This window comes from Podarcis raffonei, chromosome 14 (assembly GCF_027172205.1).
Source record: "Podarcis raffonei isolate rPodRaf1 chromosome 14, rPodRaf1.pri, whole genome shotgun sequence".
Classification (NCBI taxonomy): domain Eukaryota; kingdom Metazoa; phylum Chordata; class Lepidosauria; order Squamata; family Lacertidae; genus Podarcis; species Podarcis raffonei.
The window spans coordinates 19,661,952-19,686,555 of NC_070615.1; the positions used below are offsets into that span (position 1 = coordinate 19,661,952).

The 24,604-nt window shown below is 44.5% G+C and overlaps 1 protein-coding gene across 1 annotated transcript in view; it reads right to left on the bottom strand.

Annotated features, from left to right (window-relative positions):
• Positions 1-24,604, bottom strand: part of AGBL1 (AGBL carboxypeptidase 1) — a 414,373-nt gene that overhangs the window by 212,423 nt on the left and 177,346 nt on the right. Inside the window, exon 19 of the mRNA XM_053364617.1 lies at positions 5,060-5,189. Within this exon, the coding sequence (XP_053220592.1) occupies positions 5,060-5,189 (130 nt within the window). The remainder of the gene's footprint in view (positions 1-5,059; positions 5,190-24,604) is intronic.

Genomic DNA, 24,604 nt, shown 5'->3' on the forward strand with positions numbered 1-24,604 from the left:
AATCACATCTTATTAAGCACAGATTAAATTCATGGTCCCCTAATAATTGCATTTGCCAAAGCTTTGCTCCCCCAAGCCATTTGCTTCTGTTGTCACGCCTGATTATGGCACCTTAAAGACTAACAGATTTATTGTGGCATAAATTCTGTAGCCTAAAACCCACTTGATCAGAAGTCCAGATGTTCTAGACCACAAAAACTTATGCCGTAATAAATCTGCTACTCTTTAAAGCTCCACAAGACTCCCTCTATTTGTTTATGTAACAAACTAAACATGGCTTCCCCTCTGGACATACACAAGAGTGCCCCTATCTTCACCTGTCAAATGCTGGCACATATGACTTGGTACCTGTATCAGAGCTATGGTGCAAGCAAAGCACCTCTGATTTAATCCAGTAGGAGGCAGTGATAAGCCATGTGGACTTCTGTCCACAAATTATTAAAGGGGCATATGAACAGCAAAAAGTTAAGATGGGCAGCAATAAGAAGGCTACACCATTAAATATCTCAAAATTCTATAGCTCATAAAAATGACACTTGGAGCAACTTGGTATATATCTATCAGCAGAAAGTGCCCAGTGCTGCTCGGGTATTCTAAGAAACAAAACAAAAAAAGTTATTTTAAAATGGATAGTGTAATTTGGGTTGTGTGTATTGGTCTACCATCTTGATTCAAAGTGGTGCTCAGCATCTAGACATTGACAAAGACCACTGCCTGCCCCTTGGGAAACCTTGTGCTGAATTTGGCAATGATATCTCAAGGTGTGGATGAACCCACAGAGAACAGACAAATGGACAGACAGACAACCCACTTGCCAAAATGGTGTGGTCTACAAATGTACCAAACTGAGAACTGATTGTGGGGGGCGGCGTCCCTTCAGAATTTCTACTAATAAAGTTAGGTGGTTTAGGAAACTACAAAAGCTTACTCATAATTTTGAACAGATTTACAGGAGTATTTCTTTCACATTTTGGTGATAACTGTTGTGTATTTTATCCAGACTCATTAAGGAAGCTGATCCTCTGTTGGTTTGGTAACTTTCTGAGAAGTGGTTCAAAAATTATTAAGGTTTCCATGTTCCATTAAAGCCCAAGGCAGCAACTACTGGTAAATTAATGTGGTATGTGCACATTTCATTTTTAATTAAACAAAAAAAATCCCAGTGTCTGCAGTCAGCCACATAGTGGGCACTATGTGCAATATCTACGGTATTCATTTAGCTATGGAATATGATAGTAAAGTGCAGTAGTCAGATGAGGAGTGGCCAACCTTTTGGGGCCCATGAGAAGGTGCTGTGAGTCCTGAACAAACATACCATACTTTTCCTTGTATAACACGCCCCCATGTATAACACAACCCCTATTTTGGGGGACTCAAAACCTAGTATTTTAACAAATTTCCTTTTAAAAAAACCCAGGGAAATTCATTTATTAAAAACCCTGCTGGCTGAAGGCTAGAGTTAAGGCTATATTGTTGGCTGAAGCACCGCAAAGCTTAGAAACTGGAAGTTAATGCTGATGCCTTAACAGATATAACCCTGTGATCAGCAAAGGTGTTGCACAATCTTGCTGTTCCTTGCATCAGTATCTGGCAGGATGGTTCAAACACTGGGAGATGAGGGCCTCTTCTGATGCAATAGGAGTGAGACTGGTGGTACTCCACATGACCTGCTACACGAAGCTCTGTTTCCAAGCACTGCCATGATGGGTGATTGTGCCAGTAATGAAAAATATCAAAGCAAGTTTTGAAAAACAGTTCATCCATTTAAACAGACAACACAAAAGGTGAATCTTGGCAGTGTGCAGGCAGTCAATATTCTGATTTTTAACAGGAATGAATTGCTTAATGATTCTGATTTCAGTGCATTTTAGGCCAGTGCCTCTCCGCTCCCCAACACCCAAAAAGTGCTCACAGGAGCTCACGTCAATTCCAAGTTAGTCAACTGAGCTCACAAGGCAACCACAGAAGTCTTGCAGCATGCCTCCTGGCAAAAATCTCAATGTGATAGCAAATGGACATTTTGTTCTTGTTCATCATGCGGCAGCTCCCAAACCAGAATCAGAAAGCTGAACTGTCAAGTCATTCAGTTTTGCTTTGGGACTTACAGTCCTGACTTCGGGACTTCAAAGCAATCAATCATTTGGCATCAGTCTGGCATCAAGCAATTGGAAGACAGGCAGGCCCTCCCATTGGTCAAATTTGAATTGCTAGGTTAGGGCTCAGAAAGGTGCTGAACCACAGAGTCAAAACGGTTCCCCATCCTGGTCTTAACCCATCCTGCCAGCTACTAATGTAAGCCGTAAACAGGCTTGTGCCAATTCTCAGGAAGATTCATCTGCAAGTACAGCAAGACACGGGACCATTGCTCCGTGGCACAGCAACTGCCTTGCAAGCAGAAGGTTACGGATTCAATCCCCGACATCTCCAGGTATGGCTGGGAGAGACTTTCTGCCTAAAACCCTGGATAGCAGCTGCCAGGCAGTGTGAACAATATCGAGCAACATGAACCAACATCCTGACTCAGTATAAGGCAAAGTGGGGCATTTTTGGTTCAAAGCACTCCATCCTCCCTCTCTGAACTTGGGCCTGAAAGACCAATAAAAGGTTTGGCCAGATGGAGAGGGTTGTAAGCAAGAACAATTTGTGACATTACACAACAGAATTACTGATCACAGGGCACACATGGTAGTTAGTTTCCTGGCTTTGGGGAGCTTGAGACAACATGAGATAACCTTAACTTGAGTCTTCAATTGGCAGGTTTGTGTGTGTGTTTTCACTATTGGATATTTTTCTCTTCTGGGTACAGTGTCCTGGGCAGAACTTAGCAGAAAAGTCTGCCAGGCCTGCAGTTCCTTTCCTTCCCAGGAAAAAGTGATCAACAGTTCAGCTGCTTGCCCTATCGAAAAGCTGTTAGTTTCCCTCTTTCTTTTCCTTTGCTCCTTTAAGCTGCCATTCCTGCTTTGAAGAAATGGGAGATGGGTGGGGGATGCTGCCCACATGTCACCAGGACAAATGAGACCAAAGTACTTCACTGAAATCGTTTGGCTATTGGTGAACTTGGTTCTGTAAGCTCCCTTGGAAAATAAGAGGTTTACTTCCAAAGCAAGGAGGAAAGGTGTGTGTGAGAGAGCATGTATAAACTAAAATCAATGAACCCTTCAAAGGCAGGGAAAATTCAGTTCTCCAACAGCCTGTCATGTTCTAAAGGCCAAGAAAGAGTGAGACAAAGGAATCAATAGCTAAGTCTAAAGCTAAGGTTTGCTGAGAGCTTGCAATGGCCTTTTCGCAAAGAGACGCAGCTCCAGGCCCTTCTGGACTCCAGGGAGTGAAGGCAGATGGAGGCCCAAAGGTAGAGATGGAAGGATCTGTCAGTTTCAGTTCTATCTTTTGCTCGTTTTCCCAATCTTAAATTCCGTTCTCTACATTTCAGCCACAATTTGCAATTTTTTGTTTTTCAACCCTCATGAAAATTCACCATAAATTTTAGTACAAATTTCTCCTAATAAACACATTCTGGGTATGCACTTTCGACTAATGGAAACATTTTTGCAGGCAGCTTCTTCAAATAGAATGCATTTTTTGTATGTTATTTTTACATGCTGTTTTTTTATGTACACTTGACCCCATATATATGCATCTTTCATAAACATTGTGAATTCAAAAGGATGGCTGTGCTTGAGTTCTCAAATTGTTTCAGAAAGTGCAAATTTCATAGATTCACATTTAAATGTGTCAGGGGCTGGACTGAGGAGGAATGGCGGGGGCCACCACCCCTTCTCCTGAACCTTCCCAAGAACAGGAGGACAGTATAGATTTAGAACAGTGGTCTGCAGAAGGGCATGGTTCAGAGGCTGCAGAGACCAGAGCTGGGAAATATTGGAAGAGGAAGAGCAGGAAGAAGAACCAGCGCTAGGGGAGAGACAGCTGACAGACTCAGTGTCCTTGGAAAGCATTCATAACCTCCCTTCTCCCAGGACCAGACAGACATTGAGAGTAGTATAGCAGAGAGCTCAGCGGCGGAAGGCTCAGATTAGCCGACACAGGACTGATGTAGAGTAAGGGAAATGAAGGAGGGGGACTACAGTTGGAGCAATGCCATTTCTAGAGAGAGATCGCATTCTTTTATCTCTCGCTGTGATTATTGAATAAACTAATTGGTAAGAACTCTTCTCTTTTTATCTTCTTCTTTGCTGCCACCAGAGGAGGGTTCTGATTCCCCAAAACCTGACAAAATGTGAACATAAGCAAACTTCCTGTCATCTCTACCCATGGGTATTTACACTTGTGGGGCTCTTCCTATCTTTCAATCCCATATTTTCATAGATGGGCTTAGTCAAGGGCACTTTGGCCTAGCTTTCACAGAGGCTATACCATGGATGGAAAGTCTGTAATTTAGTGGAAGAGCACGTGCATTGCATGCAGAGGGACCCAGATTCAGTTCCCTACATTTCCTTGTTGGTTTATCCATGTATCTGTTTATCTAGTCATATTCCTTTATGCATTTTAATCTGCTCTTACCTAAGGCTGACTACAATATATAAGCATAAAATCAACAAAAGATCCATAAATCATCATTAAAACCACAAATAAAACCAATATCAATCAATACTGTCTAGTTAAAAGAGGAGGAAATCTGATTTTTCTTTTTAAAAAGTATTCATGAAAGTTCATTGGCATTATACTGTGAATTTCTGCTAACGAAACAATTTTTGCAAAACAATCTCCCCTAATAAAATCCTTTTTGTGTGTGTGTAAACTCATTGCTTAACTCACTTGAGCTCAGTATATGCATTTTTTATACACATTTATAGGCTGGAGAACTGCACTGTGAAATTCGAAGAAGTGCAAATTTCAAAGGAGGACTGTCTTTTGGTACATGTATTGTTTTGGAAAGTGCACAGTGGGTTGGTTTGCCTTTAAATGTGAACTAAATCCAATGTATCTTTCCACTCGGACCCCATGTTGTGGTGGAGGGCCACAGGTCCCCCACCTCTGCAGCAGAGGTAGATAATAGTCTAAGGATAGTTGGGCAAAGAAAATACGAACAACAAAGACTCACCACTGGAGTTCGGCCTTGAGTACTGAGATAGTAAAGGAGGCCCTTTGTGTGGTAAATGGTGGGCTGGCATGCTGGACTGGGATTCAGCCATCGCCTATTCAAGTCATCCGCGCTTAAGGAGCATCGTTGGCTAGAATCAAAGAAGAAGAAGAAATCTAAGAATGAAAAAAGAAAAAGATTGAAAACCGCAACTCGGTAATCCTCACAAAAGGTGTTGAGAGCCAGGGCAGGCTTGGCTACTCACACTGTTCTTTATTCCTGCACACTTTCAATTTTGATGGAATTGAATGAAGTCAAATCTCCAGAGTTGTTTATTTTAGAAGCTTCATTTCTGTGCTGTATTCATTATCACTTTCTTTGCCTGCTGAGGCATGTACTGTTGGACTTAACAATATTTGGGGCAGTCTTATTTTTACAGCGAGAGCAATATATGTAATTCAAAAAAAGACTCTTTATTGTAAAATACTTTGCAAACATCCGTACCTAAAAGATGCTACACAGGAGTGTTGCTTTAAATAGCTCCCTGTTGGCTGTATAATGCGAGCGGGGCTCTATGGTGACGCATTTCTCCCCAGGTACAACTTGACCAGGGCTGAAAATTGGCCTCAGATATCCTGAAATATATTCTAAACTTGCAGATATCCAATGAAGCTGAATACTGGAAGCTTCAAGACAGATAAAAGAAAGTACTTCTTGACATAGCGAAACTATGAAACTAGCACCCACAGGAAGCAGTGGTGGCCACCAACTTTACAAGAGGATTGGACCAATTCATGAAGGATAAGTCCAAGCATAATCTTCAGCCTGGGGGCCATGTTCCCTGGTAGGGAGGTCCAGAGGTCATGTACCAGTGGCAGAGAAGGTGTGATGCAGAAGTGGGGAGAGCATTGGAGGAGGTTCTTTTCCAGTCGTGCAAAACCCAGGTTTTCAGAGAGACACACACACCACACATCCCTCCATACTCCTTGCATACAAGCAATTGGCTTTATCATAGTTCAGTGACACATTCCAACCAAGCAAAAGCACTCAAGGGAGGGTGTGGCCTGTGAGAGAGGAGGTGTGGCCTGTGAGAGGGGGTGTGGCCTGGGGAGCATTATGGCTGAGTTCCAAAGGCCAACTAGGGAGGCTAGAGGGTAGCTTTTGGTCCTTGGTCTGCAGCTCCCCAGCCCTGCTTTAACTGCAGCATCCAGAGTGTTTGAACTGGAAGTCATTTGCATAGCAGCTTATGTAAACCACTGCTGGATTATATAGCCTTTCTGTTGTGTACAGCCAGAAGGGGCTCTCCAGTTACTATATCCAAATCATTATCTAGTTTTGTAAAATATTAATGGTCTGTACTGAGCACAAAGTTACAGGCTTTTATAGATTGCCAGAAGTATTGAGGGTTTTATTTCTCATTCTGCATAAAGCAATTTATTACATACTTTGCCGTTTGCTTTGTTTTTATAATAATGCCTTAATTTAACACCTTTTTTTAAAGGAAAGGCAAATGTGCTTGAGGCTTTTTCTTCATTATTATTTTTTTACAGCATCACAAGCTCCACTAGAGCATTATTCCTTTCTCTCGACTCTCCTTCTTGACCCTGCAATTTTAGTCATCTGCCCCCTTACAATGCATGCTGTAGATAGTAAAGCACTTGCAGTTTCTCATCCTCAGTGAACTGGAATCTGCTATTAATGAAAAACGGTGCATTCTGTACAGCTGGTGTCCATCTCATTCATACTGGCTGGGGCTGGTGGGAGATGTAGTCCAAAACATCTGGAGGATTCGGGGAGATGCTCGAGGGCAGCGGAAGCTAACGTCATGCCCTGCAGATGTGGCTAGATTCCAGCTCCAACCAGCCACAGCCAACATAGACAATGATCAGGATTCAGGAACCCATGAACCAGCCAGATAACTGAGTCAGACCATTGGTCCATCTAGATCAGGATCATCTACAGTGATTGGCAGCAGCTTTCCAGGGTTCCAGACAGGAATTATTCCTAGCCCTACTTGCATACCCACCAAGTGTCCCAGAAAAAAAAGGGACATCCCATATTTACATGTGAGATCGGGGTGGCCATTTTAGGTGTCTCGCCCAGGAAAAAGTGCTTTTCATAGAATAGAATCATAGAATTTTAGAGTTGGAAGGGACTCTCAGGGACTTCTAGTCCAACCCCCTGCAATGCAAGAATCTCAACTAAAGCATCCATGTTTTTTGGGGGGTGAGAGGGAAGAACAGGTCTCATGACTCGCCTGGGAGCATGTCCTGGAAGATGCACATCTGAGGGTTTTTTATCTGAAAAGGTTGGACAGTATGTACTTGGAGACGCCAAAGATTGGAACTGTGAACTTTTCCATGAAAGCAGATTCTCTACCAAGAAGCTAGAACTTCTTCCTTCTTCCTCCTCTTCCAGTTTGTGCCAACAACCAAGCAGAGAAAAAAGGAAGATTCCTATGTTCTTATGAATTTGATCCTGTTATTGTTGTTGATGATGGTGGTATTTCCTCACAAATAAACAGCTATATCTTTGTGGGCTTATTGGCAAGGTTCAATTACCAGAGCCACCCTGAGCTGAGGAAGATGTTGTCAATATGCATTCACAAGCTGCTGTACAAGACAATGGAAAACAGGAAGTTGCCTTATATAGAGTCCAGCCATTAATCCACCTAGCTCAGTATTGTCTACAATGGCTGGCAGTGGTTCTCTGGGATTTTAGTCAGAGGTTTTCCCGATTCTATCTGGAGATGGTGGAGATTGAACCTGGGACCTTTTGCATGCAGAGGAGATACTCTGCCACTGGGTAAAGGACCCCTGGATGGTTAAGTCTAGTCAAACTGGACTATGGGGTGTGGTACTCATCTCGCTTCAGGCCAAGGGAGCCGGTGTTTGTCCACAGACAGCTTTCCAGGTCCTGTGGCCTGCATGACTAAACTGCTTCTGGCACAACGGAACACAGTGACGGAAGCCAGAGCGCACGGAAAAGCCGTTTACTTTCCCACTACAGTGATACCTATTTATCTACTTGCACAGGTATGCTTTCGAACTGCTAGGTTGGCAGAAGCTGGGACAGAGCAAAGGGAGCTCACCCCGTCATGCAAACTCAAACTGCCGACCTTCTGATTGGCAAGTCCAAGAGGCTCAGTGTACCTCACCATCTCATGTCCAAGGGGGCAGTGGCTTCATGGGCACCAGGTAACAACCTTTACGAGCCCCATTGGGCTCATGGGAACCACACTGGTGATCTGGGTTAGAGTATTGAACCTGGGCTAAAATCCTCAGTCAACCAAGAACCTCACTAGGTGCCTGAGCCAGTCACTGTCTCTTAGCCTACCCTAACTCCCAGGGTTGTTGCGGGGATTAAATTAGGAGGGGGAGAACTACAGATGCTCCCTTGAGCTCAGGTGGGAGATAAATGCCACAAATAAATAAATGAACCACTGCCTTGTGGTGACGGTGGGGGTTAAGTTCTCTTTGGGAATGTGATGTGCTTCTTTTAAGGTGGGGAGGAAGAGCGATGGCTTCTTGCTCCTTTGTGCTTCGACTGAGAACACGGCCCAGAGATTCCATAATGTGCCGACACAAAGCTCTCCTTCCCCTTGTTCCTTGGCAGGAGCCATTTAGCCGCACATTGCATTGATGCTGCCCCATGCTGCTCCAAAGGCATCCTGGTGTGTACTTGCATCTCTTTCCCTTCTATAGATATTCTTGCCCACTGCCGACACTGCTTTCCTCACTCTTATTAGGATGCGCAGTGAATTGCAAAGCGGCTCTCCAGCTATCAAACACAATATGTCCCTTTAGATTTTTATAGCTGGCTGTGCCCCAGGTGCTATTATTATCAGTCCTAACATCACTCACTCCATATGATGGGCCCTGTCTTTCTAGTTATCTGTAATGGGCAGAAGATTTTGGAATCAGTTTTATCTCCCTGCTGCAGCGGCATTTTCTCCCTAAGAAGTGACTCGTGACTCCCTCCTGCTCTCTTTGTCTCTCTCATTCTCTAGTGTTTCATTCTCTTCCCTTTTGTATTATGCCTACTGTGGTTTTTGGTCTCCTTATCGGTGTCTGCATCTGAATTTGTCTTTGTTTCCCTCCCTCCCTCCCTCTATTTGTCTTTCCCTTTCTCACTTAGTGTTTCTTTTGCTGAATCCTTCTCTCTCTTTTCTTTCTTTTTTATTTTTTTTAAACACAAGTCTTTTCCTTTGCCTGTAGCCAGTTCAAATGTCAATCCTATATACCAGTCCTCACCAACCTGGTGCCCTCTAGATGAGCCACATTCACACCTTACATTTAAAGCACTGTGATACCACTTTAAACACAGCCCCAGAGAATCCTGGGAAGTGTAGTTTGTTAAAGGTGCTGAGAGTACCGGTAGTTAGGAGACCTCAACTCCCCTCACAAAGCTACAGTTCCCAGAGCATTTAATAATCTATCCCTCTGCATGGGAAATTCTGGGACTTCAGCACGGGAGTAGAGGGTCTCCTAAGAACTTTTCGCATCCTTGTTGTTGTTTAGTCGTTTAGTCGTGTCCGACTCTTCATGACCCCATGGACCAGAGCATGCCAGGCACTCCTGTCTTCCACTGCCTCCCGCAATTTAGTCAAACTCATGCTGGTAGCTTCGAGAACACTATCCAACCTTCTCGTCCTCTGTCGTCCCCTTCTCCTTGTGCCCTCCATCTTTCCCAACATCAGGGTCTTTTCCAGGGAGTCTTCTCTTCTCATGAGGTGGCCAAAGTATTGGAGCCTCAGCTTCAGGATCTGTCCTTCCAGTGAGCACTCAGGGCTGATTTCCTTAAGAATGGATAGGTTTGATCTTCTTGCAGTCCATGGGACTCTCAAGAGTCTCCTGCAGCACCATAATTCAAAAGCATCAATTCTTCGGCGATCAGCCTTCTTTATGGTCCAGCTCTCACTTCCATACATCACTCCTGGGAAAACCATAGCTTTAACTATACGGACCTTTGTTGGCAAGGTGATGTCTCTGCTTTTTAAGATGCTGTCTAGGTTTGTCATTGCTTTTCTCTCAAGAAGCAGGCGTCTTTTAATTTCGTGGCTGCTGTCAACATCTGCAGTGAACAAACTACAACTCCTGGAATTCTTTTGAGGAAGCCATGACTGTTGAAAGTGGTACCATAGGCCACATTCACACCATACATTTAAAGCACTGGACAGCTTCTGATATTCATATGCTCTCAGGACAGTTCAAACCAGGGGTAGCCATAATTGCACTCTCCAGATGTCTGATGGGAGTTGTAGTCCAACAAGATCTGGAGTGTACTGCATCAGCAACCCCTAACAAAGACCATTGTTCAGTGGCAGAGGGTGGGAGTGGGTGGCACTGTAGCCTAAACCACTGAGCCTCTTGGGCTTGCCAATTGGAAGGTCGGTTTGAATCCCTGCGATGGGGTGAGTTCCCATTGCTCTGTCCCAGCTCCTGCCAACTTTGCAGTTCGAAAGCATGCCAGTGCAAGTAGATAAATAGGTACCGCTGTGGCGGGAAGGTAAACGGCATTTCCATGTGCTCTGGTTTCCCTCACGGTGTTCCGTTGTGCCAGAAGCGGTTTAGTCATGCTGGCCACATGACCCAGAAAGCTGTCTGTGGACAAACTCCAGCTCCCTTGGCTTGAACCAAGATGATTTATATTAATTGTTCTACCCATTTTGAAAACACTTAGATAGTTTAAACAATGAGATCACAAGTAGAGTTCAGGGGGAGGCTTGTCTGAACAGGTGTCTCTTCAGGAGTTGGTGTGATATCACAACAGGGATGGGCCCTCTCATATTTCAGTAGGGAGACCCCTGACCGTTAGATCCAGTTGTGACCGACTCTGGGGTTGCAGCGCTCATCTTGCTTTACTGGCCGAGGGAGCCGGCGTTTGTCCACAGACAGCTTCCGGGTCATATGGCCAGCATGACTAAGCCGCTTCTGGCGAACCAGAGCAGCGCACGGAAACACCGTTTACCTTCCCGCCAGAGTGGTACCTATTTATCTACTTGCACTTTGATGTGCTTTCGAACTGCTAGGTTGGCAGGAGCAGGGACCGAGCAACAGGAGCTCACCCCATCATGGGGATTCGAACCGCCGACCTTCTGATCGGCAAGTCCGAGGCTCTGTGGTTTAACCCACAGCAAGGGCATTCCACAACTCAAAAGAAAAATCTTATGTTGCCACAAGCCAACAACCATCAGGCCATGACAAAATTAACCAGGTCCCATCAGCTGATCACAGTGCCCTTCACAGGGAGTGAAGTAGAACACTTATTTTCAGGTAACCTGGTGTGGAGATTTAGGGTTTTGTATGTATGTAGCAGGCAGTGCAGATCCCTCAGCACTAGTGTGAGATGTGTCTGATGAAAATATGAACAGAGTGCACCCCCCACACCTTTAAAAGGGCTATATTTAACTTGCTAAGGGGCCTATAATCAGGGTATAAACTTGGAAGTTAATGTGGTGAGCTTCCTCCATATTTGAAGGAGAATGGGAAGTTTATTGGGTTACCCCCATGACAGTAATTGTCACAGGGAAGCTGATCAATTGTGCCATTCCCTTTGAACAGATCTTTGTGCCTTCCACACATAAAAATCCAGGGAGGATACATAAATGTGAATTATTTTATGCTTAACATGATTTAATGCAGAAATATTTTTTCAATCTGCAACAGCAGAGAATACTGTGATTAGGCAGTTGGGCGTCTTCTGGGAGGCTAAGGAGAAGGCTGGGAAATGAATCAACATTTTTTTAAAGCATGGAGAAAAAGAGGAGAGGTACAAATGGGAGGGATCCCTTTTGTCATTCTCTCCCTGAAAATGTGGTTACATGAGACAAGATGTAAGATACAGCAACTCCTGAGCTTGTTTTGTAGATTAAACAGATTAAATTGGTGAAGGATTACTGGTGAGAGCACGTTTAACTGCTGATATTGAAAGTTACTATCTATTTTAGCTCTTGTTTGAAAAAGGTGTGTGTGTGTGTGTGTGTGTGATATTTAAAAAACATATCCAAAGTAGTATATGTACAAAAATACTGTTTAAAATACATAAAATATGGGTAGAAAACAACTGCAGCAAAATTAATAAATCAAATCCAGCTGTGTGTGGGAAAGCTATCTTGCACTGCCTCTAAAAAGACAGTGAAGGGCATGTAGACCTCACAAAGGAGGATCTTCCACAGCACTAGGGCCACAGCGAAAAAGACCCTGCTTCTCATGAAAGTTTATCTAGGATTCATACGAGATGGAATTTGAAGCAGGACCTCACAGATCTTAACTGCAGGGAGGGATGGGCAGATCAGTCTTCCAGTTTTGCACCTGTTCATTCATTAGTCAGTTCCATCCTGTTTTCACAGGATTCTGCTTTTAAAAAAAACAACACTTTTGGAAATCCACATTTTAATGCATTGTACCACAAAATACACATTTTTGGTATGCGTTTTACCATAAAATGCATTTTCACTTGCAATTTCATATGCTTTCCGAGGTGAGCCGAGAACTCCGGAATAACAAAGGTTAACTGCGATCTGATCCAGGATGTGTGAATTCCATTCAAAATGCAAACTGGAAGAAATCTTCCAGCATCTTTTATACACAAGATGTTCCCTTAGATGGCCTGGCTGTAAGCCTTTGGGAGGGGGACTATTGTGGGGGGGGGGTGTTTTTCCTCTTCTTTTTAAGCTGTTTTGGTTCTAATGTGTCATTTTGACTGGGCACTCCAAAGAAATACATAAAGTTGCCCTTTCTCCTGATAATAAGCTGCAGCTTTCATTTATCAAAGAGCAAGTTCTCCCCTCTCAGCAGGAATGCCATTTAGGGAGGGCTGTGTCTCTTGTCCTTTGGATTCCCGCCCCCACCGCCCCTTAAGAGCTTATTTCTGGCTCACTCATGGGTTCTTCATACAGACTGACTGGTCTTATACATAATTCAACAGGCCTATGGATTACAAATGTCAAATGTACAGATGCTTTTTTTAAAAAAAGTGATTGTCTCATCTTCTCTGTAGTGATTGTGTAGAGTGCTTCAAAGAAAAAAGGAGAAGCATTAAAAATGCACTTAAAACATACTGGTTTGGGGCAATTTAACCACAAAGTATCACTAGACCTCTTAAGAAGAGCCTGTTGGATCAAGCCAATGGTCCATCCATTCCTGCATCCTGGACTCAAAGTGGCCAATCAGATGCCTGTGAGAAGGCATCAAGCAGGACCTGAGCACAAGAGCATTCTCCCAACCTGTGGTTTCCAGCAACTGGCATTCTGAAGCTCTACACCCTGCCATCATGGATGCAGAGCATGTTCCCACATGTGGTTCCTCCTGCCTACCCTCTTGTTCTCTTCAGATCTCCTCCCACAGCTGGACCTGAAACTGCATCCTTTTCTCCTTCACCTTGACTGAAAGCCATAAAACAAACCTTTAAATGTTTTGCGAGTTGTTTTTCGACCTTAAGCCAAATTCCATTGTATTTTGGGGTAGTAAAATGTCCCCTAAACACACCAAGGTTGTGGCCTTAGAAGGAATCTGCTATCCTATATTAGTTTACATTTGAGAGAGAGAGAGAGAGAGAGAGAGAGAATATCTTATAAGGTGTGTTGCATCCCAATAAGTGAGCATGGATTGAGCCAAAAGCAGGGAGGATAGTGGAGTAGAAATAAATAAATAGCTTACTAGGGACATTCTTTTGCTGTTCCCATGAACAAAACTCTGCATGGAAACTTAAATATTTATCCCCAATTCAGTTTTTTCTCAGAATTTCACCCCTGGTGCTTTATATATACAGAAAAAGGAAATGGTAAGCGGTAAGTGGCTGAAATTTGAGGACACTGTTTTAATTATTGAACAGGTGACAACATCCTAAGATAGGGTTGAGGAACTGGTGGCCTTCCAAATGTTGTTGAATTCCAGCTCCCGTCATCTTTGACCATTGGCCATCCTGGTTGGGGCTTATGGGTACTGGAGTCCAGCAATTTCTGGAGGGCAACAAGTTCCTCACCCCAAGTCCTAGAAGGACTATCTGCTTCTGTGGAAATTCTGCAATAAAAATTGCACTAGGTTCTAATTGTAAACCCAAGGCCTGAAAAAGTCATTTACACTGAAGTTGGCTGGGGAATCCCAGCCAGATGGGCAGGGTATAAATTAGTAGTAGTAGTAGTAGTAGTAGTAGTAGTAGTAGTAGTAGTATTTATTGGTAAGAACATAAGAGCTGGGTTAGATCGGACCAAGGGTCCACCTCATCCTGTTCTCCCCAGTGGCCAATAAGCGTGGTAGAAATGCAATAACCCTCCTTGATTGCTTCTCCCAACAGCCAACAATATGCAAATGTATTTAAATACAACCAACTGATAGGTTAAAAGATAGACCAAAAGACAATATGTTATTCAGCCAACAGCCCTGGAAAAATGCACTACAGCTTTTTAGCAGCTATAACAAGAGATCACCATTTATATATCTCTACAATATTATTAGCAGTATACGCCGGGTCAGCCTAGTGTAAAGCTGCAGAACATCTCCTGAGCCTTTTGTCATTTCCTCCTGGAAGTCATCAGTTCTGCACCTGGGGCAGCCAAAGGGCTTTCATCAGCATGACACTCAGAGGACTCTTCACCCTGATCGTCTCGAGGAGACAGAGATAGGTGATGCTGTTGCTTTGCCAAGGGATTACAACACTTCAGACCATTGCAAGCACACATAACAAAACACAGCTGGAAAGCCACAGGGCATGAGCAGGTGTTTTTCAAGAAGGAATCCCTTCTGCTCTGCTTAGTTGCACACCTCCTTTGTCTATGCAATCCCACCACCCCAGCACTAGAAGAAGCTAACAAGACTTGGGGGCTGGGGCGGACCTGTCGACTCCACACATAATCATGGCAATAACAAAATAAGGCACCAGCTGGCTGGTCAATGCAGCATCGCTAATAGAGCAAAAAGGCGCATTTCCGCACACAGTCAAGATGCAAGAGGGCTTAAGAGGAATAGGCCAGGCCGGGTCAAAAGGATTCTGCCAAGATGACTCACACAGCTCTACTCCCATTCAAGATTAATGGTCTGCTTGCAATCCAGAGCCCAGTCAACTGTTCCAAACGCACAGTCCTCAGAATCCCCAGGGAGAACCAAATGTTTCCATTCTTTCCCCTGTCAGCTGTAAAGCTAGGAAGGAGGATTCAAGTCTAGCCTCCCCACTTGCAACACTTCACAGATGAAAATAAGGTGCCGCTTTTACTTCTTATTGTTAGGTCAAGGTCAACATCGCGTACATCCCCCATAACACACGGCCAAATACTCCTCCATTTGCTGTATGCTGGGTGATGTCCAACTTGGGCAACAGCTATTCTGCTAGCAGGAATCCCATTCTCAGCATAGAATCTAATGGGCGTCTTGCAATTGCAAAAGAGGTTGTCCTATCCCTGGCACAACTGCAACTTCTATACCTGGTAAGAGTTAAGCATTGTGTGCTACCTCTAACACCACTGCTTGTGCAACCACTTGTGCAACAATGTAATCTCCTCTTGCATTAACATTGCACTGGATTTTGTTCCCTCTGTTTACTCAAAGGGTGGGCTGAAATTTCTCAGAACAGAATTTCCTTGACTAACATTTTGACAGTCTTTTTTTTTCTTGCTCCACCCAAATGCCCTTCTTGTAAATTTTGGGCACAACTCTGCATCCAGTTTTAATATTGCTTAATATTATTTTAATATTGTTGAAGTCAGCTGGACCCTCCCCCTCCCAGTTCTCTCTTAGCTCATGCCTTCCTTCATCTGCTAATATGAACTAACAACTGAGTTTCATTCAACATTAAATGAGCCAGAATATTGCTGAAGAGAATTTTCTGGGGGGAAACATCTGGAGATGTTCATCTATCTCCACCACACCATACTACCCCAGCAAGAATATTTAGCAAAATGTCCTTTTTACCCCTCACAAATAGCCATTTTCGTTCAACCCTAATTTTCTTATTGTACAGTCATCTAAACTCATCAGGTTTGTGAAATGGGGTTTGCTTGTACAAGGCATGTTCCACTTTTTTCACTTTTTTGTGCTATGTCCTACCCTGAGGTCTGTTGACAAAGGGTGGGATATACCTTATTTAATTATATTGATAACATTTCCTCTTTAAGAAACAATTCAGTGTAATATTAGTTTTTGTTTTTATTTACCCCACCTTTCCTCCAAGGAGCTCAAGATGACATATTACACCTGGCCCCACCCTCACCCCTATTTTAATCCCTCAACAACCCCACAAGGTAGGTTAGGCTGAGAGAAAGTGACCAGCCCAAGGTCACCCAGTGAGCTTCATGGCTGAGTGGGAATTTGAACCATGATCTCCCATGTCCAGCACTCTAACCACTACCCCAATGCATCTTATTTCACTCTTGATTCCTTAGGGTTCCTGCAAGTGCACTTGCAAAAAATAAATGCACTACAGTGGTACCTCAGGTTACGTACTTAATTCGTTCCGGAGGTCCGTTCTTAACCTGAAACTGTTCTTAGCCTGAAGCACCACTTTAGCTAATGGGGCCTCCCGCTGCTGCCGCGCCACCATAGCGCGATTTCTGTTCTCAGCCTGATGCAAAGTTCTTAACCCAAGGTACTATTTCTGGGTTAGTGGAGTCTGTAACCTGAAGCGTATGTAACCTGAAGCGTATGTAACTCAAGGTACCACTGTAAAGTAATAAAAAAATCCACCTCCTCCTGCACGCAAAAAAATCAGAGTTTTAATTTATAGGGCTCCAGAATTGGGGCTGAGGCACTGCTTGACAGGACTGACTTTCTTGCCCCTGTCAGCCTCCTTCCCAAGTCTCGTGGGGCTAGCAATTTTACACAGTGCTGACCATTGGACAAAGAGGCCTCTGCCTCTTTCAGACAGAGCTTCCCCCCTTCTCCCTCCTCATCTATATTTCAACCAGCACACAAACGCATCAGAACTCATCTTGCCAAGTGACATTTGGCTGCCAACCAGCTTAATGATGCCGCTGAAGGTCTCCTTCCTGCTTACAGAGGGGAGACATTGCACCAGTAGGGAGGGGGGGCAGCGCCTTCCCCATTCCAGCTCCCACTAATGAAGGCTCGGTGCATAATGCTTCCTCTCGGGCAAACGCTCTTCTGAAGCATTACTTTGTCAGCTCCCCCTTGCCTCTCGATAGCTTGAACACACTGCCACTAATTAGCGTAATGAGGTTTCGGTGTTTCACCTTCTACGTCTGACTGAGTTTTGTCATGCAGGATGATCCTTTCTTCTCAAGATAAATGACGCAGAGTCCAGGCTTCTCCGCAGTATTTACTGTAGCAGGTCTGGTCCTGAAACCGAATGGTGGATTTGCACGTGAGCCTATCCTACAAAGGTTTGTGGAGGGGAGGGATCGTGCATCGGTGTGGAACCATTTCACATCCTTCCAGCTGAATTATGCCCAAAGAAGGAGAGGTGCCAACGAAGGAAGAACGGCTTCTGAAAATGATGGCATGTGCAGAACTGGCAAGATGAGCAGCAAAGACTGGAGACCAAAATGACGAAAAATTCCTTGAGGACTGGAAGACGTTTATTGCGTATTTAAAGAACTACTGGAGTGAGATGAAAACATGAGCAGGACTTGAAATATAAGCAACAGTGTTAATTATTAAGATAAATGGGCTAAAATGGATGTGTTGAATAGTATATGTGAAATATGCAGCATTCAAGGTAAATATGGAAACCATGGAAGGGGAGGACGGGAAGTCAATGGATAAAGTAATTTATGGTCTATGTTTTTTTTAAGGAAAAAAATCAATAGATAAAAAAAGAATTACGTGATCATAAGGACATAAGAAGAGCCTGTTGGGTCAGGCCAATGGCCCATCTAGTCCAGCTTATTTTCTCACAGTGGCCAACCAGATAGGAACCAGATGTGGCCAACCAGATGTGGGAAGCCTGAGGGCAGGACCTGAGCACAAGAGCACTCAGCCTACCTGCAATTACCAGCAAGTGGCATTCAGAACCATTGCTGCCTCCAGCTGTGAATACAGAGCATACCCTTCTGGGGTAGGAGCCCAACTGATAGCTTAGTGAGAGATTCAAACATGGGACATCACTTGTGAGATTTCAAACCAGCAGAGGAAGAAAACCTCCAGGGACGACAGTATTTTGAGTTCAGTGTGGGTATCCTACCATCTGCTGAAAAACTGGAACTCGGAGGGTTCCTCTTCTGTTCTTTCCATATTGGCACCATACCTCCTTCTCTTCCTAACTGCAAGAAATCTTTGGCCAAACCAAGGGCTCTTGGCTCACAACATTTCGTGTGAAGATAAGTGGTAGGAGTGTGTAACACATTTCGAGAAGTGCACACTGAGGAGTCGAAGGTGAGCAGCCAATGCTTACACACACACACACACTGAGCACCTTCCATGGAAAATGCCTGAATAAATAATGGCACTATTAAGTTATCCAGCTTGATACCAGAGAACTGAAAGGTGACTTGGTTCTTCCCAACAAGGCATTCACAGGGTTTGGACATGATTTACAGCAGAGATGGCCACCAGCTGCCATGCAAGAGGAGACACTGCACTTTCCCTGTAAGTAAATTATAGCTCTGTCAAGGCAGCATTAGCTGAAATATGCTGAGTGAACAAGGAAGGGTGCTGTTTGCTAGCTCAGCTTCCTTCGCCGGGCAAGCAAAGTGTAAGCAAAAGAGAACCAGCAACTCCGTGATGTTCTGCAGCCATAAGGGCTGTATCTCATCGGTTGAGCTTTTGCTGTGCATGCAGAAGCTCCCGGGTTCAATCCCTGGTATCTCCAGATAGGGCTGGAAGAGACTGCTTGAAAGCCCAGAGAGCTGCTGCCGGTCAATGTAGACAACACTGAGCTCAATTGACCAATGATTTGACTTAGCAAAAGGCAGCTTCCTTTGTTGGGCCTATGTCTGTGGGAGTTCAGTCCAACATGTTACAATGATGCCATTCTAGCATGTACAGTTAACTGTGTATAGCACTTCACGACTTACACTGCAGTCCTTTGTAAGTCTCCCCAGAACTAAATCCCACTCCCAAATAAGTATAGAATTGCAGCTGGAATTCTAGATGACAGGGATGGGGAACTGGATCCAGCCAGTGGGCCAGGTCCTTATCTCCGCCACCCCCTGCAGGACCACCCACCTGTCCATCACCTGACATCACAGTGACAATGAGTGAGTCATTTTGCTCACATGGTTTTAGATCAAAGGTGCAACCTGCATTTTGTAAACAGAGCCCCATGCACAGCACTTTGCCAGCACCGATTACCAGCTGACTGTTGGCGCTTGCAAATCCTAGTGCACAGGGCTTTGTGAGTGCCATGAATCAGCTGGCCAGCAGGGCTTGCAAACTGACTTTTGGCCCAGCCATGGTTTTACCTGCCCCACCACTGATGTGAAGTATAGGGCAGGTGGATGTGGCTGGGCTGAAACTGTCTCACAGGCCAAATGCAGAGGCCTGCTAAGATTGATTTGGCCCATGGTCTGAAGCTTCACCACTACTGCTATCTATACACATGTACTGGAAGGAAGCCACATTGAACATAGTGGTGTTTACATGTGAGAAGACAGACGTCAGATTGTGGTTTTACCTTTAATCTACAAAGCCAGAAAACAACGAGCTTCGCATAACCAGAAAAAAGCAGGCAGAATACAACGGTCCGCAAGCGGTATCTTAAAATAATCTGTGATGCTGATCTTATACATGCTAGGCCTAAGGTCTAGCCTGAGGTCATATTCCACCTTGCGCTTTCCTCTGGACCGTCCTCAAATGCTGGTTTAAGTGTTTTTTAAACCTTGCCTTCTGGGGTTAACCTGTGGCCTGAGGCTGTGGCCCTGAGGCTGACCAATTGCACGAGAGGCACCACCAAGGAGACATTTGCTGTTCCAAATTTTCAGTCACCAGAGAACGTAAATTCAATTTAGTAAAATGGTAACTAACCCTCCAAGTGCCTCAATTTTCCAGGGACAGTCCTGGAATTACAAAAGCCATCCTGAATTCTGATTTAACCCCAGAATGTCCCTATTTCCCTTTGCCAGTGCTGCCACCACTGAGCTTAGGGAGGAGAATTTGTTGGCACTTGACCCAAGTGGCAGAGATGGTGATGGAGCATCCTGTTGCCTCTCCATGGCCGCCTTAGGTAGCTTGTAGCAGCTGCTGGAGAGCAGGTGAGGAAGAGGAGGGGCTACCACCACCAAGGCCCAGCCCAGCATGACGCACCGGTTCTGAGGCAGAGGCAGAGGACAGGGCTGCCCTGGGCAGGAAGGAATGGGAAGCAGAACAGAGCACAAGAGTCTTGATTTAGATAATTATATTTATGCCTCCACACCTAATCTTTCCCCTTTCTAAAACTGATTTATTAGTGTGTGTGTGTGTGTGTGTGTGTGTGTGTGTGTGTGTGTTTGTAAATGTACCAAAGAATAAAATAAAATTGAGATTAAGGGATTTTTTCAGGACCGTGGAGGTTGTGTGCGCTGTGTCGCATTGGTCAAGTGATGGTGGCACTTGCCCATCTTCTGATAGGAAATGCTCTGCAGTGGCAGTGGGGGGAGGGGGCCACAATCCAGGAGGGTCAGTTGGTGGGAGTGGAAAATGGCTCTATTTTCATCTGAGGAATGGTGGAGGGTATGTTTATGCACACTGTCATCTAAAAAATGTAACACAATACAACACACAAAACCCTTCCCTACAAAACAACTAAAAAGGGGATGAGCCCATGCCCTTGTCACACCCCAAAGGTCAACCCAAAGAGATAACCCCTTTGGTATCTCCCCTTTGGAGTCCCCGCTGGCAGAGCCACCTACCACCCCAGCAGTCTTTGCTTATGTCTTCCTCAGTGCCAATAAATGCAAGGTATGTTGTTTTGTGGACTGTGCAGGGCAGTTACTACCACTCAGGCAAATGGCATATAGCCTCAGTGAGTCCTAGACCTGATGTCTCCCCAAAACAGCAGCTTCTTGGAGATGGCTGCTTCCCAAAGGGGGCTGATATTAAGCTATTTATGTCTCCCCACTCTCCCTATCTCAGCTAGCTGCCTGCCTCCCATTCACCTCCTTCATTTGCTGCTATGTATACCACCTTGAGCTCCTTCGATGAAAGGTGGGATATAAATATAAACTAAAGCACCAGGACTACAAATGTCCAACCCAGAGCTCTATTAATGGATTTAAGCATCCTGTGTGGGGTTGTAGCTTGTTTGCCTCTGTTGCCGTTTCCTTACCAGGAATACGATCCTGGAAAAGACTGTCCCTAAGCATCTGGCCACACAGGGAAGCATGGAGCATGAAACACCAGGTGATTTATGCAGACAAGGTAAGAAGAGGTAACTTAGGAGAAGGGAAACTCAAGAGGCAGAACAGGCAGCAACTGGCAGATTCCCTAAGCTATTTATTTCTTTGTTCCCTTCCTCATCATATGCACCAACATGCACCATACACTCCTTGAATGCTAATTTCCCGGTTTGGAGGGGGAAGTGGGCAGGGAAGGGAGGAAGTAAGAAAACAAAAGAAATAAGAGTACAAATTGCACATACATAACTGTTGCTCATCCAAGCAGGTTTTTTCTGGGCGCTTCACAGTAGTAAAGTTAAACGAAGCATTCAATGCACATTTATTAAACTAAAGTATCCATGGGAGAAACCTCAATGGGGCATGCAGCATTCTCCGCAGAACATTTGTAAAATAAATAAATAAGCAGACAGGAAAGTTGTTTTAACCCCAAATCTAAAAATTGCCGACTTTAGATTTAAAAATAAATAAATCACGGCGCCTGCCTGTGTTGCTCCCTACGGTAGGGCTAGAGAAGGCAGAACCACAGGGGATCTGATTAGTCAGGGGTGGAGTCAGAACAGGAAATGCCTGATAAGGGGTGGAGCCTTAAAAGAATGGATATTGTGACAATCTTGAGCTGTTTTTGTGAGATGACAGCATTGGCTACCTAAGGGTTGGAGATAAATTAGCTTCCACTTTTCAGGGACATTGGTCAATCTAGCTCATATTGTCTACACCAGGGATGGGGAACTGTTGGCTCTCCAAATGATGCTCCCATTGTTCTTGATCTTTGGCCATTTTTGCTTGGGCTGATGGGAAATGGAATCCAACAACATCTGGAGGGCTGCATGTTCCCCAACCCTGGTCTACGCTGACATCTCTCCAGGGTTCCAGACAGGAGTCTTTCCCAATCTTATCTTGATATAGAGAAGTGTTTCCCAAACTTGGGTCTTCAGCTGTTTTGTGAACTACAACTCCCATCATACCTAGCTAGCAGGAGAAGTGGTCAGGGATGATGGGAATTGTAGTCCAAAAACAGCTGAAGACCAGAGTTTGGGAAACACCAATATAGACCCTGGACCCAAAGTGGTAGAGCAAAACTCATGCTCTACTACTGAACTATGACCCTTCTTTTAGTAAGCCAACTCAGGTAAGGGACCAGCCACTTCACAGATCACACAACAGCTATCCTGAGTACACCTACAAAATCTACAGTGAGCAAGGGTGGCAGCCAATCCTAGGTCTTCACCAGTAAACCTGTCAGATGCATGCATTTTCAAACACACATTTGCCACATATCACATTTTACACCTAGAGAACCTTTGGCCAATTTCCTCTCCCCAGTGGAGTTGCCAACGTTTTTAACCAACCCCAGATCCTGTGTCTTTAACAGCAACATGATTAGCAGGCAATAGTAGGTAATGATAGTATTATGGACATAGGCAATGCGGAGGGAGGGGGATCAGTCAAGGATAGGCAAGTACTTGACCCAGACAAGAATCTCGCCATCTACCTCATGATTATTTGAAATAAAGACACTTTTTCTCATGCAAATTATAACTGGATCATAAACTGGAAATTAATATAAGGCTGTAATCTTCAGCATGCTAACTTGAAAGCTAACACCATCAAAATTAATAGGATACACTCTAGGAAAAAATATATCTTTAGGATGGGAATGTTAATTTGAAATATGCCATTATTTCTCTGTTAAAAACTTGCCATGTGGAACAAAGCTCATTCGCAACCCCTCCCCAATATATTCTTTTCTGGTGACACCACTTATGCTGAAGTATTTCACCTGCTGGTTTTTGCAGATCAAATGGCTACTATTGATACAATGGGGAGGTCTATGCCTCAACAGAGGAACATCTGCTTTGTTTGAAAAAGGTCCCATGGTCAGTCCCCAGCATCTCCAGGTAAGGATGAGAATATTTCCTGTTCAAAACCCTGGAAAGCTGCTGCCAGTCTGTGTGGACAATACTATGCTAGATGCTCTGAATACAAGGAGTCCAAGGTTCAATCCCTAGACATCTCTCCCCAGGTTACTGAACTCACCTCAACTCTTGCCCTGCATTTTATGCAGGCAACTCACAACTTAGGCACATTTAACTTGTGAGCATTCAGCTTTACACGCTTGGCAAATAAAAGGGGTGTGTGAAAAGAGGGAGGGCATAGAGGGGAAAAAAGACTTTGGCAGTCCTACCTGCGATTGAACCCAATGTGTTTTTACTAGATGCAATTTTGGCTTTATGCTCTACCCCCGTAGCATAGCCCCTGCATAAGTTGAAAGTTGCATGTATATAGGTCTCTTTCAGGTTGAGATCCAGCCCTTTTTTGCTGTCGGATGGAATGGCCTTCCAGATTCTTCCAGCCTCACCATCAGATGATTTAATTGGCCTCTGATATGCCTCCTCGGGTAGGGGGGGTTTGAGGGGTATTTTTGGAACTCTGCCAATTGAGATTGACAGTGTGGTGGTCTTCATAAGGTTCTCTCTCTAACCATTGATTGATATGCACACAAAGTCTCTCTCTTCCTCATCTTGCTGGTGCTTCTGAGAAATAACAGACTGTCAATTTCCACTTCCCCTCACTTAAGGCGATGCAAAGAATGTCTCTTCTCTAATCAGCTATTTAAGCCAGATGTTGCACTGGCAGGCAGCTCTGGATTGGCCAATACAGTGGCTCCCAAATGTTCCTTCTTGTTGCACAAGATTTAAAGCCGGTAAACGCTCACATCAGTGGTCATATGCTGCTTTCAGCCTGGAAATCTGGAGTGACTTCACACACTGTAAATTGAAGTCAAGGCTCTTGCAGCCAAGAGTGAGGCATGTTCTGAAGGCCACAGCCTGAGCTTAAATCCCAAGCTTTTCTTTCTTTTATCAAGACTTGGACACTTGAACCTGTCAGTCATCTGACATCATGATGATGAGGTGTCTGCTTCGAAGCAGCCCCAGCAGGATTGAACCCCTGATCATACCTTCAAGACTAGTCCAAGAAAATTCCGCAGCCTGAGGCAAAAGATGAGATGCTGACCCATCCATTCCTTGTGCTTAAGCCACATGTACTGGCAAGTGAATCCTATTTCAACACTGGCAAAGACACAGCATCCTCCAGTGTACCTGAAGGCAACAGGTTAGTTTAGGAGGTGTATAATAAGCCTGGGGGAGTGCAGCCCTCTGGGGAATGGCTTGGAGGCTACCATTGCTTCCTCCCACCTGAGGCTTGCCTCACTCCACCTACTGGTAGGGTTGGTCTTGCTGAAAATACCTCATCAAGGCGGACAATATGGACATCTCCAGCAACGTTTTCTTTTTGCTGTG